General features: G+C 38.4%; 1 protein-coding gene across 1 annotated transcript in view; it reads left to right on the forward strand.

The window, feature by feature from the left end:
* The window catches only part of clstn2a (calsyntenin 2a), a 307786-nt gene that overhangs the window by 229705 nt on the left and 60498 nt on the right, over nucleotides 1–17583 (forward strand). The window contains exons 6-8 of the mRNA XM_079820557.1: nucleotides 5767–5952; nucleotides 8642–8899; nucleotides 15597–15718. Of these exons, the coding sequence (XP_079676683.1) occupies nucleotides 5767–5952; nucleotides 8642–8899; nucleotides 15597–15718 (566 nt within the window). The remainder of the gene's footprint in view (nucleotides 1–5766; nucleotides 5953–8641; nucleotides 8900–15596; nucleotides 15719–17583) is intronic.

Consider the following 17583-nt stretch of genomic DNA (forward strand, 5'->3'; position numbering starts at 1 on the left):
ACCATGGAATTCATCAGACCAGGCAACCTTCTTCCATTGCTCCGTGGTTTAGTTCTGATGCTCACATGCCCACTGTTGCCGTTTTTGGTGGTGGACAGGGGTCAGCATGGGCATCCTGACTGGTCTGCGGCCCCATACGCAACAATGCAACAGTGTATTCTGACACCTTTCTATCAGAACCAGTTGTAACTTCTTGAGCAATTTGAGCAACAGTAGCTCATCTGTTTGATCGGCACACACGGGCCAGCCTTCGCTCCCCACGTGCATCAATGAGCCTTGGCCACCCATGACCCTGTCGCCGGTTCACCATTGTTCCTTCCTTGGACAACTTTTGATAGATGCTGACCACTGCAGACCGGGAACACCACACAAGAGCTGCAGTTTTGGAGATGCTCTGACCCAGTCGTCTAGCCATCACAACGCTTGCCCATTTTTCCTGATTGTAACACATCAACTTTGAGGACCAAATGTTCACTTGCTGCCTAATATATCCCACCCACTAACAGGTGCCGTGATGAAGAGATAATCTGTGTTATTTACTTCACCTGTCAGTGGTCTTAATGTTATGCCTGATCAGTGTGTGTATATACATACAGTTTTTTATAGCTTGTTTTGTTCTTTATCATTACAAAGTCATCAAAAAATGATGATTTATGCTGATATTGTCCAAAGCTTCACTTTGCCTAGAGCGTTTCCAAACTTTTGAAGGGCAATGTCATTTACAGACGATAATGTGGGAAATAACAAAACAAAAATGTCAACCTGTAACATAATTTCGTCAACAGCATGTTTTATTTCAAATTGGTTGATTAATCGTTTAACACATTTGGAAATGTCAAAACTTTGGTTCACATACAGACCTGCACTTTTCAAAAGGAACAGATGTCGCTGTTAGTCAGTGGAACACATTTTTTTTCTATGTGTAGGCAGAAGGGTTTGAATCGGACCGGCATCATATCCTGATCTTTTTCCACTTTTCCGCTCTATAATATATTCCTGTCACTCTCCACTACACTCTCTGATTAGATTTGAAAAAACACAAACATAAAATTAGCAGAACCCCATAAATTTACAAATGCACCACTTCCAGTCACATAATTAGCATTGCAGTCATCCGTGAACATCTCAAGGCAGTCTCATGGTGAAAACTCTGTGACAGAAATGAGGTGAGTTTCCTGGCCAACTCGTTTCCTGTCCACCTGTCATGTAGCCCTTTTCTGCACCATGTCATCCCAATGCCCCCCTCCACCCCTATTATTTTTCATCGCTGGGAGTTCTTTTTACTCCTGCAATTCCAGTGGTGATATTAGTCCCTGCGCTGCTCTGCCACGACTTTTTGGTGTCTGTGGCATTTGTGAATAAGCAATGAATGTTTAATGCCGCAGTTAATGTTAATCCTCACCCCGAGGTCCTGAAATGGTCTTTCTATTGAGCAGAATGAGTCTGGCCTCTGGCTTTGGTGTGTTTAGATAATCAAGGGAATTATTCTCTCTCCAGGGAGTAGATGAGTCATTACGCAGCGCACACACAACGTTGTTTTGATCCCTTGCTTCTGAAAGCGCTGTGTTCCCTAGTGCTGTTGCACATGCTTCCCTTCCTTTGGATTAAAAGCAGACCCAGTGTTTTAGATTCTCTTTAGGTGTTTTTCATAAAAGTTTGTTTGGTTTCATACATTGTATTTTAAAGTGAGCTGTGAAGCCTTCCTGCTCAGTTTATCTGGGACTGAACGCTACCTCTGATATTCATGAGGAACTTTTTTAAGACCTTTCCCTCAAAAAGAAGTATAGATGGAGACCTGTGGTACTGTACTGTCGCCCCATTTTATCCACAGTAGTGCCAATGAATAATGTAATAAGATATTCAGTTAGGGAGACGGGCAGAGGGAATATCTCTCAGCTGAGGTGAATACAAAGCACTTGGTTCTCTGAATTATACAGAGAGAGTCCATAAAGGCCAGCTAGGAAGAGTGAGATGTTTTATCTTTAGAGTTATTCTTACTCCGAGCTTCATGTTTTATAAAAAGCACAAGTCAGAGTAATGTAACATGCATGAACACATTCTAAAGCACACCGTGATGTGCCATCCTTGACCAGGAGGAAAACATGTCAAAGAAAGATAATAATTCATCATTGATTCCTTTTTTTCCCTTTGACCTTCCTGCTTTTAACTGTGGCTTTCATCACAATTGGTTTTTCCTCTTCATGTTTGTACTGAAAGATAAAAAGGATTCAGCTCAGATGTACAAATCTGATATGCGACGACCACAGATGCTGTATAGCAACAGTAGAACTCATATGAAAGCAAATTGCCTGTGTGTCACATTGATTTTAACTTAGTTAAAGGCTGTTGAAGCATGATGTGAAGACGTTGTGTAATTAAAGGGTTAGTTCACCCAAAAATGAAAATTCTGTCATTAATTACTTACCCTCATGTCGTTCGACACCCGTAAGACCTCTGTTCATCTTCGGAACACAAATGAAGATATTTTAGCTGTAATCTGATGGCTCAGAAAGGCCTCCATTGGCACAATGCACTTTACACTCTCAAGACCCATAAAAGGTACTAAAGACGTCGTTACAAAGTCCATCTCACTACAGTGGTTCTACAATAACTTTAAGAATCAACAAGAATAGTTTTTGTGCGCAAAAAAACCCTAAATAACGACTTACATAGTGATGACCGATTTCAAAACAATGCATCATGAAGCTTCGAAGCGTTATGAATCAGCGAGTCGAATCATGATTCGGATCGTGTGTCAAACCGCCAAACTGCTGAAATCACGTGACTTTGGCGATTCAAACCGCTGAATTGACTCACTGATTCATAACGCTTCGAAGCTTCATGATGCATTGTTTTAAAAAAGGGTCATCACAATATAAGTCGTTATTTAGGGGTTTTTTTGTGCACAAAAACTATTCTCGCCGATTCATAAAGTTATTGTAGAACCACTGTAGTGAGATGGACTTTGAAACGACGTCTTTAGTACCTTTTATGGGTCTTGAGAGTAGTATTTAAAATTATTGAAGTGACATGTGAAGGCCAAGTATGGTGACCCATACTCAGAATTTGTCCTCTGCATTTAAAGGATTAGTTCACTTCAAAATGAAAATGTCCTGATATTTTACTCACCCCCATCTCATTCAAGGATTTCGTGTCTTTCTTTCTTCATTTGAAAAGAAATTATGTTTTTGAGGAAAACATTCCAGGATTTTTCTCCACGTAATGGACTTTGATGGCAACCAACAGGCTGAAGGTCCAAATCAATGCAGTTTCGAGGGGCTTCAGAGGGCTCTGCACGATGCCAGCTGAGGAATAGGGTCTTATCTAGCTAAAACATCGGCCATTAAAAATAAAAAAAAAGTATATACTTTTTAACCATGCTCATCTTGCGCTGCTTTGCGTCTTGTGACGATGAATATCTCTATTCTCTTGGAAATGTTTGTTTCGGTCTTCAGCACCGGTTGGTTTGGCTCTGCTCGCTCTCCCATGTATCCACATTTGAAATCTCCATACGAACGGTTTTCCTCAGGCACATTTTGCGCATGCGTATACAGTTTTTTGGATGTAGGACTTGTTCCTCTAACATGGATTCTTCATAGATTGACTGAGCACAATTTAATATGTTCGGTAAATATTCATTTTTAACTTTGAGTGAAGACCTTAAGCTATGATTAGTACAATGCATCTTGTTGCATGGGATACTTATTTGAAAGTCATTTATTGGGCCAATATGCAGTGTTGGGCACGTTACTTTAAAAAAGTAATTATTTATAGTTACTAGTTACTTCTTACAAATAGTAACTGAGTTAGTAACTGAGTTACATCATTATAAAAGTAACTAATTACCAGGGAAAGTAACTAATGTGTTACTTTTTTTTTCCTTCAAATGTTCAAATATGTCAAATAACTTGGATGCCCCCAATATTAAATATGTTAAATGAATGAATTGGACACTAAATAGAATAAATTATTATTATAAAACATTGTACATTAATGTACACTATTGTAATGTTGCTGTGGGACAATGTGAGAGACACCTGTCAAATTCAATATATTATTGTAAATATTATCAGTAGACCTACTATAGTGTAGCCTACATATTGTGTAAATATTATCAGTAGACCTACTATAGTGTAAATATTGTGTAAATAGTATCAGTACTTCTTTACTACTCCTCTGGTAGTGGAGCTCACGTTATCACCTGGGTTTTTAGCCACTAATGTTGTGGCTGTGATGACGTGAGGCTTCATTAGATTAGAAATAGAATTACTTTCCACCGACGAGGAGAGACTCTTTCTTCTTGGGCATAAGCTGCACGTTACAATAAACATTCTTACCTTTCACCTCAACGAGGGAAATTAGCGTTTATACTTTCAGTTTGCGAAAGCTACCTTTGAAGTCGTTGGACTGCCATCGCTGACTGGGCATATGCGTGTGCGTCATAGGTGTGTGTGTGAACTCAACCTATCAACGCGCGCGCGTTGCGCGTTGCAGGTCCGACTGACAGAGAGCCTGTTCGGATGAAAACCGCTTCAATGAGCTAAATTATAGTAACGCCGCATTTTTTTTCCCTCAGTAACGCTAACGGCGTTGTAACGGAAGAAACAGTAATTCGTTTGATTACTCGTTACTGAAAAAAGTAATTCCGTTAGTAACGCCGTTATTCCCAACACTGCCAATATGTTTACACTATTTTTCAAAAAATATATTTTTTACAGTGTATACACAAACAGCCTTTACCAAAATAAACTCTATCTCCAACTTCAAAATCGTCCGACATCATTGTTTTACCTTTTTTTGCTAAAGGCCGTTTGTATTAGTCTTCGCACATGCAATTTGTAAACACAGGGGCGGTACTTCTGCCTACGTCTAGCGTCACCTTTCCGATGCGATTATGTAAACCATGGCACACTGCAGACCTGTGCAAGATGAGCAATTTAGGTTAAAAAGTATATACATTTTTATTTTTGTTAGAAAATGACAGATCGTTTCACTAGATAAGACCCTGTTCCTCAGCTGGGATCGTGCAGAGCTCTTTGAAGCCATTGAAGCCCTTTGAATCTGCATTGATTTGGACCTTCAACCCGTTGGTTGCCATAGAAGTCCATTATATGGAGAAAAATCCTGGAATGTTTTCCTTAAAAAAAACTTAATTTCTTTTTGATAGAAGAAAGAAAGACATGAACATCTTGGATGAGATGGGGGTGAGTAATTTATCAGAAAATTTTCATTTTGAAGTGAACTAATTCTTTAACCCATCCAAGTGGACACACATTAGGAGAAGTGAGTTGTAACCCACACCCAGAGCAGTGGGAAGCCATTTCTGTTGTGGCGCCCGGGGAGCGATTGGGGGTTAGGTGACTTGCTCAAGGGCACCTCAGTCATTTTGGCCGTGGCGTTGAATTGAATTTATGCCAAGAAAAGGGAAACAAGAAGTGTGTTATAACTTTTGCATACAGTACATAGACTGATTTGGATTTTAGGTACATGTTCATTGTAGGAGGCTACTACTACTATTAATTATTATTTTTATTTTTATTTTTTATTATTATCATATTATTACACAAACAATTTGGTTAATAAACAATTAACCAGATAATGTAGTTTAAAAATACAAAAAATAATATAGTTTATTAGCCTAATTGTGGGTTGTTTGAATCTATAGTACCTGGAGAAAGCTATCAATTCGCATTTGCATATATTTATATTTATTTTATATATGTAAGTCTTCAGTTCTAAAATTGCTAACATGTGTTTTCCTTGCAGGTTGGAACAAGCGTGTGGATTATGAACCTGGAACAGGTAGCAAGCAGCTCTTTCCAAAGATGCACCTGGAGACCTGTGATGGCCCTTTATCTTCAGTGCGAGCTATGGTAGAGCTACAGACCAGCCACATTGGGAAGGGCTGTGACAGAGAGACCTATTCTGAGAAGTCTCTTCAGAAGCTCTGTGGTACGGTCAACTTCAGCACAAATCATTTATCAGTCAGTCCAGAACAGCCTCGACTTGGTTTGATGAGCTTAAAGGGTTAGTTCACCCAAAAAATGAAAATTCTGTCATTAATTATTCACCCTGATGTCATTCCAAACCGTAAGACTTTCAATTATCTTTGGAACACAAATGAAGATCTTTTTGATGAATGATTTCGATGAAAAGTTCATAAAGGGAACGTAAAGCTAATCCATATGAATTGAGCGGTGTAGTCCCAACTTTCTGAAGAGACTCGATCGCTTTATATGATGAACAGATTGAATTCAGGCTTTTATTTACATGTGAACATTCATCAACACACATATCCGTTGTTATAAGCTTAAGCATGTTTGCTTGACGTGCAAGAACCAATGAGTTACGCAGTAACTTTGAGCTTGAGCTTTGAGCGTAGTTTGTTCTCACATGTCAAGCGGGTTCAGTTGAGCTTCTGTTTATGTTCAATGATTAATGTTTATATAAATGAAAGCCTACTTTTAATCTGTTCATCATATAATGCAATCGAGTCTCTTCAGAACATTTATTGAGACTAAACCACTCAATTCATATGGATTAGTTTATTGATCTCTTCTTGGACCCTTTGAAGAGTTAAAGTGGTAGTTGCAATAGAGGGACAGAAAGCTCAAAAATATCAAAAAGATCTTCATTAGTGTTCCGAAGATGAATGAAAGTCTTACGGGTTTGGAACGACATGAGGGTGAGTGATTAATGACAACATTCTCTTTTTTGGGTGAACTATCCCTTTAATGAGTTTAACCAACTTTAACATTTGCTACAGGAATGCTCAAAAAAATACACTGGGGAATAGGGATGCACAGTATTATAGATTGTATAATTTATTGTTCCCTATTGGACATGTAATTCTGGATAATGGATATCTAATTGTGCATTAACTTTTCCCCTATTTTTACATTTAGATTACCTTTGCCATCAACTAAATTAATAGTTAAAGCATTAATAAATGAATAACACTGTTAAATGTCATTTTGGCAAATCGCAAAATGAATGTCCTTTGGTCATACTTTAGATTACAATTGATTTTAGGTTTTTAATGTTTTATTGTTCATTTATTTAGACAGAAAAGTATAGAATTTTAATATCAGCCATTTATCAGTTATGAGTAATAACATGAAAATAATTATCGTCTTATTAGTATAGGGAGAATTTTAATATGCAGTTTATCCCTACAATTCACCTAACCATATCTCTAGATTTTATTCCTCATATATTGCATGTCCAAGACCCTTGTAAATGGGTCATAAAACAATTTCCATGTACCTCAGTAAATCAGTCATTTTAATTTGATGAAAGACTCTTTAAGACTGATGCATTATGAAGTCAAACTGTTCTGGCACTGATTTGTGAAGCATTAAGTGTGTTGATCTTTTTACAGTTTTGGCTCTCTCTCAGTAATAACCATTTCCCTTGTTGACGGCAGTCGCTTTTGCCAAAGCACTCTGTACATTTAACAGAAATAAGTGTTTATTGTTTGAAAACCGGCATATTTTTTGAAGTGTTTCTGAAATAGACATCAAAGCAGCCAACCCAATATGATATATTTTTTTAAAAGCACATCCAAATAATTTAGATAAATATATGCATTATGGAAATTACAAAGTCCAAATGTGTAATCATTAGTGCAACCTTGAAACACTGACATTTTGTTTATTCTTGACTGGACATTTGATAACATGGGCTGCCACTGAGACTCATGCAGCGCTAGAAATTGCTTGCGTAATGTAATCTCATTGACCTCTACCTTTACGGTATTTCTGGAAATGGATTCTCTCAGAAGAGCTCAGACGCTCACTTGGAGACTGGCGGTGAATTTATCGTCCTATATCGATTGGCAGAAATAAATACTGCATAGCTTAAAAGCAGCGCCGCTGCCATATTCTCTCTCGTTTCTGTCTCTCTTTGGGCCTGTGGTGTAGTGAGTGATGTGGAGCTGTGGAATGAGAACACGCTGCTCTGACATCGGCGAGGCTCATCGCTCATTCTGTCCCTCTGTGCTGGCTGTCCTGTCACCCCTGAGTGAGGAAAAAAAGATTCAATATCCTCCTGTACTCCCAAATAAAACACGCAGAGAGAGGCATGAGTGAGCGTGGGAGGGAGGGAGGACGACAGGAGGCTAATCAAAGATTGATAGGTGGCGCTGCTCTTGCATATTTAGGGCATCTGTGCTAGACTTGTCCTCAAAGCAAGTGTGCCCACAATTAGTATATCTCAGAAGTTTCATATACTGCGTGTTTAAAGGGAGAGTTCATTTCAAAAATGTAAATTCTCTCATTATTGGCACATATTTTTGACATATGCTTTCCAAGTGACGAGGAAGCCAAATTCAAACTCTTTTAACCCGCATGAGCACCCTTAGCTTAACGTGCCAAAGTGTTGCTAGGCCACGAGCAATGAGTTTTATAATGAGACGATTGCTTTCAGAAATGACATTTCAGTCAGGGTTGAATGTGGGTCTCGGAACCAAATGTTATTTGCTTTTCGTTTCTAATTTGATTTGAAGTGAGCTGTATGCACAGTATATTTGAATGCCAGGGCAACTAACATGATTTTAACTCTTTATGACAGACAGCTTGTAATATTTCATCGCTGCCTCTCGCGGGAACCTGAACTAACCTCTGTGCTTTTATCTCCACAGGAGCAGCCTCGGGCAGCACAGACCTTCTCCCGGCCCCCAGCGCATCCACCAATTGGACGGCTTCTTTGCTGACAGACAGTGGCAGAGATAGCGACCTCATCTTCAGGTTTGATGGGCGACAGGCAGCCAATATCCCAGAGTGGGTTGTGCCACAGAACCTGACAGATCAGTTTACCATAGCAACATGGATGAAGCACGGGCCAAGTCCTGGACTGAGAGCCGAGAAGGAGACATTGCTCTGTAATTCAGATAAAACTGGTGAGCTTTTGACTCAATAGGCATGTGTGAAATCTTTAAGAGGGGAAGGGTCTTCGATTAAGTGCTTTGTACTCATATTCCAAATTAATGTAGAAACAACTTATAGACAGTATATATTAAATGTATATTTTAATAGCATTTTTATGAAGGCCAGTATCACTGATACTAATACTGCTACTGATGTCTCTATGAAAATTATTTTTTAAACATTAATGATAGACATTCAGCATTACAGTATACTTGAAAGCTATCAATTTCGACATTTACTACATTTATTCCTACCTGTTAGACATATACAGAAATTGAATACATTTTCAAACTCCTTTCTCCATAAATTATAAATTAAATATTGATTAATCCTTATTAATGCTACAATTTTCTCTGTTACTTTTGTTCTTTGATTAACATTAATGACAGACATCATTAGTGCCTGTTGTCACTTTAAGACCTGCCGCTGACGAACATGACGTGGATCTGCCGCGCTGTCACGCGCATCTCATTTTCTCACAACTCTTTAAATTAATTTAAGAAGTTATTTAACTCATGTAAGACTGCTCTTTTGAGAATACTCGACAAAACGGGCATCTTGGCATAATTGGTGTGTTATTGTTCCTTTAAGCATGAAAGATAACTCGATTCTGGTGTGCCGTCTCTGCGTACGATACTGGTGCACGTTTTTCTGTGCGTTGTGTGTCTCACATAGACAGGACATTCACAGACAGCACGTTTTCTTTTGTCTTGTCACGCTTGAATGGTTTAAAAGCATTTGCATGAATAAGAACTTGATCATATAATGTAATGCTAGCCAAAGGATGATAGAAAAATGGATGCTATGTTAATTGCGTTAAATATTTTTTACGCGTTAAACTGAGCTAATTTTGACAGTGCTACTACATATATATATATATATATATATATATATATATATATATATATATATATATATATATATATATATATATATATATATATATATATATATATATATAGTGGGGAGAACAAGTATTTGATACACTGCTGATTTTTCAGGTTTTCCTACTTACAAAGCATGTAGAGGTCTGTAATTTTTATGATTTTTAAATAATTAATTTGCATTTTATTGCATGACATAAGTATTTGATCACCTACCAACCAGTAAGAATTACGGCTCTCACAGACCTGTTAGTTTTTCTTTAAAAATCCCTCCTGTTCTCCACTCATTACCTGTATTAACTGCACCTGTTTGAACTTGTTACCTGTATAAAAGACACCTGTCCACACACTCAATCAAACAGACTCCAACCTCTCCACAATGGCCAAGACCAGAGAGCTGTGTAAGGACATCAGGGATAAAATTGTAGACCTGCACAAGGCTGGGATGGGCTACAGGACAATAGGCAAGCAGCTTGGTGAGAAGGCAACAACTGTTGGAGCAATTATTAGAAAATGGAAGAAGTTCAAGATGATGGTCAATCTACCTCGGTCTGGGGCACCATGCAAGATCTCACCTCGTGGGGCATCAATGATCATTAGGAAGGTGAGGGATCAGCCCAGAACTACACGGCAGGACCTGGTCAATGATCTGAAGAGAGCTGGGACCACAGTCTCAAAGAAAACCATTAGTAACACACTACGCCGTCATGGATTAAAATCCTGCAGCGCACGCAAGGTCCCCCTGCTCAAGCCAGCGCATGTCTAGGCCCATCTGAAGTTTGCCAATGACCATCTGGATGATCCAGAGGAGGAATGGGAGAAGGTCATGTGGTCTGATGAGACAAACAAGCTTTTTGGTCTAAACTCCACTCGCCGCGTTTGGAGGAAGAAGAAGGATGAGTAAAACCCCAAGAACACCATCCCAACCGTGAAGCATGGAGGTGGAAACATCATTCTTTGGGGATGCTTTTCTGCAAAGGGGAAAGGACGACTGCACCGTATTGAGGGGAGGATGGATGGGGCCATGTATCGCGAGATCTTGGTCAACAACCTCCTTCCCTCAGTGAAAGCATTGAAGATGGGTCGTGGCTGGGTCTTCCAGCATGACAAAGACCCGAAACACACAGCCAGGGCAACTAAGATGTGGCTCTGTAAGAAACATCTCAAGGTCCTGTAGTGGCCTAGCCAGTCTCCAGACCTGAACCCAATAGAAAATCTTTGGAGGGAGCTGAAAGTCAAAACCAGCCCTGAAACCTGAAGGATCTGGAGAAGGTCTGTATGGAGGAGTGGGCCAAAATCCCTGCTGCAGTGTGTGCAAACATGGTCAAGAACTACATATATATATATATATATATATATATATATATATATATATATATATATATATATATATATATATATATATATATATATATATATATATATATATATATATATATATATATATATATATATATATATATATATATATATATATATATATCAACAGTTTTCAACATACTATCAATGTTTCAACATCAAATATTCAGTCACATTCCTTGAGATAGTGTCACGTAACCTTTTGATGTCCATTTTGGCATTTATTTGGCAAATATGTTTAATTCACATTCACTCGGGTTTCCATTCTGCTTTTTAATCCCCAAATTAAAAATATGTAAATGGAAACCTGGTGTGTGACTTTTTTAAATCAATAGACCAATCAATATGGAATAAACTGAGGTGTGAATTCACCAAACAGTTACAAAACACTTACAAAATGTATAATTGCTTTAGTGACTCAGATGCTAAAATAAGCCTTGCCAATAAACGGTGATGTTAGCAAGCACAGTTCATTGTTAGTGAATTCCCTTTTGAGTTTTAAAATAGCAAATGGTAGTTTAGTTTGTTGATTTGTTTCTGTGTCAGACAAGAACTCTAAATTGTTTACTTCTGTTGCATTCCATAGCCATTTATGAAAGCAAGAAAACTTCCTGTGTGTACTCCCCCTAAATAGTGCTACAATATTTTAGATTATGTCTACAGTTTCCAGGTCTGGTGCCTGGTGGTCAAGACAAGATGATCAGTTTGGTAGAATTAAAGAGATCAGTGCTACAGATGTGTCAGACTAACCCGAGAAAAGTTTTATCAGTACCATACGTTGCCTAGCATTAGGGAGAGAGATTAATACTATGGATTAGATCTGGATTAAAGAGTGATTCTCTGGAGGTTAAAGGGAAACTCTTGCTAGAAAGAAATGCAGTGTGACTGTCAGCGGCCAGTTCTCCGAGACCTAGTAGCCCTGATCGGGGCCGACTGCTTGGCAGGACTCCTTCGAGTTCATTGATCCCAGGCGTCATGTTGAGTGGGTGTGAGACTTAATCAATTCAACACGAACGGAAAGCAGCCGTACGAGAGACATCGGGCAGCGTTGAGGTGAGTAGAGAGGGGTGCCATGCGGAGGAGATGTGGCAGCCACCTTGATCAATGAGAGGTTTCTGAGAAAGAGCATGAAAGCAGTCCAGACTTGCTTTGAGCGGAGACACGTGATGGACAGTGGAACACATCAATATCAATGGGAGAAGAAAAAGCTTTAACAAGAGTCTCAGATTGAATGGCAGCTCTAACATGCCCATCCTGTTAGGATTTTTCTTTATAACAGATTGACATTTGGTTTGGATCCAGGGCCGTCGCTTGTGGGGTGAAAGGTGGTGGCAATTATAGGGGGCCCACTAAATCCAGTATTTATGTTATATATTCCCCTACTCATATGAATCATTATAAGATAAACATTTGTATGCCTGAGAGTTAAATGAAAACCACAAAACCATGCAATTAAGTTAAAGAAGTTTTCCAAATTTCCTCTCTCTCCCTTCCCTAAAAGTGGTTTAGTCCGATGGTTATTAGGCTATTTCAGCAGAGAGACCCAATAAAATCGCAATCACCCCAGCTAGTGAACAGAACCAATCAGTTGGCTGAGTTGAGGCTGCTCCGAGAACAGTTTAAATTAGAAGCTACAGTGGAAGTAAAACTGGGTACAAATAACGTCATGAAAAGGAGAGGGAGGCCAGGAGAACTGTTTAATCAGTCTATCAAAACATTCTTTAACAAGACAGGTCAGTGCACTGTAGCCAGGGAGTCAATTTGATGGGGTGCCGTGTCCCGCTCATTCCGCTGCCCAATTTACTTTCGCCGGAATAGGACACCTAATAACAGCCGCCGCCTGCGCACTCCAGGACTATCCGCGCACCGCCCGAACGATTACGCGCTCAAAGTCTTGTCTTTTTGCGCTATTATGTAGTTTGTTGGTTTGTGTAACATGCAGAAAAATAGATATCCGTGTCAAAAGGATTACAGACTTGCCGGCTGCTGATGTGATATTTTTAACAATACTGTCAAGAAAACGGGAATACAACTCATCGCTATTAATGGATACATTTATCAGCTTTATTTAATAAAATAGCACATTATCTTCATCAAAAATGAAGACAGTGAGAAACTTCAGTGGTTTTAAACATTTGACTACATTCTTTTTCATTCCTGAATATTTATCTCAGATGTTAGACATCAGACTGACTGGAAAGACATTTTATAGGCTTATTGATATTGCTTTTTTTTAAAGTTTATTTTATAATTTTACAAATTTCCTGTCTTTTGTTATTTTATTAGTTTGTCTTGCATAATTGCTTGATGACTTTAAATCAGTTATTAATCACTTAATGCCATCGTTTGATATAATATTTATATGCAACTTTGCATATAGAATAAGTAATGTATTTATTTGTCTGTTTTGTTATTTTGTAAGAAATCCTTATTAGGTGCATGGCACCAGATGTTGGCCTCCATATCTTATAGGCTGACCGTATATAATATGAGTGGAGGGCGTTGGGGGCCCACATCAATGATTTTTTCAGGGGGCCCAGAATTCACTAGCTATGGCCCTGTTTGGATCAAACGGGAAAAATAGGTAATTCCCTCTTACGGTGGTCAAAACACGGTTTGTTGGCTGTAGCTAGTTGTTGCCATTTTAACCAAGGTGGTCTACCAACTCTAACCAGCTTGACTGAAGCCTAAATTTTAGCTTAAACCATTAAAGTGATATTTGACCCAAAAATGAAAATGTAATCACCCTCAACTTCTTCCAAACCTGTATGAATTTATTTCTTCTGCTGAACACAAAAGAAGATATTTTGAAGAATGTCGGTAACTAAACAGTTGATTATATTCTTCAAAATATCTTCTGTATTCAGCAGAAGAAAGAAGTTCTTACAGGTTTGAGGGTGAGTATATGATGGCAGACTTTTCATTTTGGGTGAACTATCACTTTAAGCTAATAATTATTCATGGCTGAATAGAATTTTTTAAATATTAAAAAAAAAAAATCAGTTTAAATGCGACAAGAGAATTTAGGCTTCATTATGTACAATATGAAAAAATATATATTAATTTTGAGATTTGCTAAAGATTATTATTAACAGCGTTATTCATTTATTAGTGGTTTAAAGTTCAACTTCAAATGTTAGATGGTGACAAAGGTAACTTAAATATAAAAATAGGGGAAATATCACATATTATAGTATGAATTTCCAGCAGCCATTACTCCAGTATTCAGTATCACATGATCCTTAAGAAATCATTCTAATATGCATTCTAATATAAAAGTAATGAACCAATTTATGTTATTAATTCTTTCCCCACCAGCATTTTTGAAAAAAGTTGAGAGCCAGCATTTTTAATCATTTTCACAAAAGTTTCATGGCCCCCAGACTGTTTTGTTGTATGCATATCTGAACATGCAATATATCAAAATAAATATATCTGCTTTAAAAAAAAGTTTAAAAATTTAATGTGGTTAAGTTTAATAATAAAAAGCAAAATTTTTGAGCAAAAAGCCGAGAAAATCGCTTATGCATCTGCTTGCATATGCTATCACTTCTTTCTGCTTCTTCTTCACATGTCTTTGGATTTTGAGATTTTCTTTACTCTTTCAGAAGATATCTGCCCTCTTTCCCTACCGTACAACAGTGAGAAGACAGAAAGATGGAAAATTACGTAAATGGTGGGGAAAGAGTTAATATTTTCTGTTCAATGCATTAAACAGTTTCTCACCAGCTCCGCAAAGCGAGAGAGAGTGGCCGACCAAGGATGGTCCGCATGTAGAGCTATCCTATGATCCAGTCTTAAATTTAAGTGCATTTAAACCATTAAAGGACAATAAAGATAAAAAAAAATAAAAAAAATAAAAAATTTACTGGCTCACTGTCAAGCAGCTCTCTATGAACACACACACAGAAAGCCACTTCTCAGACAGCATGCCAGTACCGATTTGAGTTCTCTTGAGTCTTATCGCTTTTTAACAGAAAAACACTCAGAATTGTTAAAATGCCCGTTTTTGGTGAGTATCCTTATAAGAACAGTCTTAAATGAACATAAACAGTTGGGAGAAGATTGGATGTGTGTCAGATCCATGTGTATATCAGTTTATTAGAGTATGATTTGTCAAAAGTACATTTTAAGCTCTATCCTTTCAGTCAGTCCACCCCTAGTCTATTCCCTTTACCATTTCTGCAGAACTACAGTTTCTTTTAATTTCTGTATGTCAAGACATTTCTCCTCATCTGAGGTCTAATTTTTATGACTCTGGCTTGTGTAACAGTCTGGAGTCTTCTTACATGACTATGCAGTTTTAGACAAGCTTTCAGAGCTAGACAGTTCTTACTTTGACCACCATTGTGAGTAATTATTTGCTGTGTCACAGTGATATGTAATGCATATACGGTAAGCCTTCTCTGTGTTTTGCTTTTTGCAGAGATGAACAGGCATCATTACTCCCTGTACGTGCACAACTGCCGTCTGGTGTTTCTGCTGAGGCGAGACTTTATTCAGCTGGACTCCTTCAGGCCGGCAGAGTTCCACTGGAGACTGGAACAGGTGAGGGCCCCCAGGGCGCCTGTCACACATGCACATCAACATCACAACCAGCACTCCGATAAACAGGACAGGGAAAATGCCACACTGATCGGGCTCCATTTATAGTAATCACTTGTGAAGTGAAGTTCGCTCTGTATAATTTTCAATTACCTGTTTTTGAATTATTCATTATCCGTATGACTGATCTTTCCATTGCGACGAGTGATCTGTCACTGGTAAAATGATTATTATCAGAAGGACAAATTGGAAAGCTGACGCAAAGCAGCACTCAGGTTTTTCTATCCCAGTGCTTATTTGGCTCATTTGTGGCTTGTTTGTGTTTGGAAGCACCTTGATTTTCACAAATTTCCAACAAGTGTGTCACCATTCCTCTCAACGCCTGCCAAGGGGTACAGAGAGCTGAGGTGAGACACGTTTAATCAGAATGAAAAGCTCTCCACAGCAATGACCTCTCGCAGTGAACATAATGATAGCCCTTCGCCCACACCGATCCTTAACCGCAAATTACACGCACATACACGTTCTCACATCCAGACTTATGCTATAGCGCACACGCAACTTCTCGTACATCTATAACTAGCATATCTATTCAGTGAACACCTGTATATGTTGTTGAAAGACTTTTTTGTCCTTTTCAAATACACAAAACAGGTCGATGTCTGAGAGGCCTTTGATCAATAGTCCCGATCAATTACTGTAAGTAGGACTCTGGAGTGCACCAGGTTTTTGCTCATAGTCCAAATTCATGTGAGCCTCACTTTTTCACAGATGTTTTGATGCGAAGAATTTTCGTGAGTTGCATTTGTTTCCTCTCTGTGGCAGTTGTGGTTAATGATCTGGGCTGGTAGCCGCAAGCTCATACGTTTAAATCCCTCATAGGACAAGACATGAGCTTTTGCTCTTGTGCCCATGAGTGAGGCACTTAACCTCAGGTCGCTCCAGGAGAATTGACCCTGTAAAGGGGCGTTCACACTGACAGCCATTTGCAGTGACAAAGCAATTGGAAGTCACTCACTTTCAGTTGCCGATTGGAGGCTACATAAACAACAGACTGTAAGCAATACTGAAGTTCAACATTTTCAAAGATTGCAATGTGATTTGGCTCATGATACCATTTAAACGTTACTACCTACTAGCAACCAATAGAACAGCTACTTGGCAATCTTATTTAAGCTCTTTCAGTGTGAGTAATCCTTAATAGGGACTTTAAGCAACAGCTGCTGATGGAACGCAACGGCCACCGGAAGTAAAATGTCAACTGCAGTATCCAAAGAATGCAAAAATCACTAAGCAAAAAAAAAGCGGACGGCATTATGGATAATTTAATCATTTAACAAAATACAAAAAAAGTCATTTAAAAAAGCAAGAGAATGGTTGCTTTTGGCATTACATTATATACAGATACAATTAAAATGCCACATAAATATAAAATATAACATTTACTTATCTAATCTGTCACGGATTAATGACTACGGCAGATCAACTGTTCTCTCGTAGTAGACGGTTACAGTAGAACGTCATGAAGTAGCAGTTAAAGTCATGCATGCACAATAGAACGCCAGAACACCATTGCCATTCCATCCGCAGCTGTTGCTTAAAGTCCCTAATAAGTAAATTGTCACAAATTACTTTGGATAAAAGCGAGCTTGGTGGCATCAGATATTTGTTTGAGACACTTATTAGCAGTTAAACTAGAAATATACACTCACCTAAAGGATTATTAGGAACACCATACTAATACTGTGTTTGACCCCCTTTCGCCTTCAGAACTGCCTTAATTCTACGTTGCATTGATTCAACAAGGTGCTGAAAGCATTCTTTAGAAATGTTGGCCCATATTGATAGGATAGCATCTTGCAGTTGAT

Source organism: Gobio gobio (assembly GCF_949357685.1).
Source record: "Gobio gobio genome assembly, chromosome: 6".
Classification (NCBI taxonomy): domain Eukaryota; kingdom Metazoa; phylum Chordata; class Actinopteri; order Cypriniformes; family Gobionidae; genus Gobio; species Gobio gobio.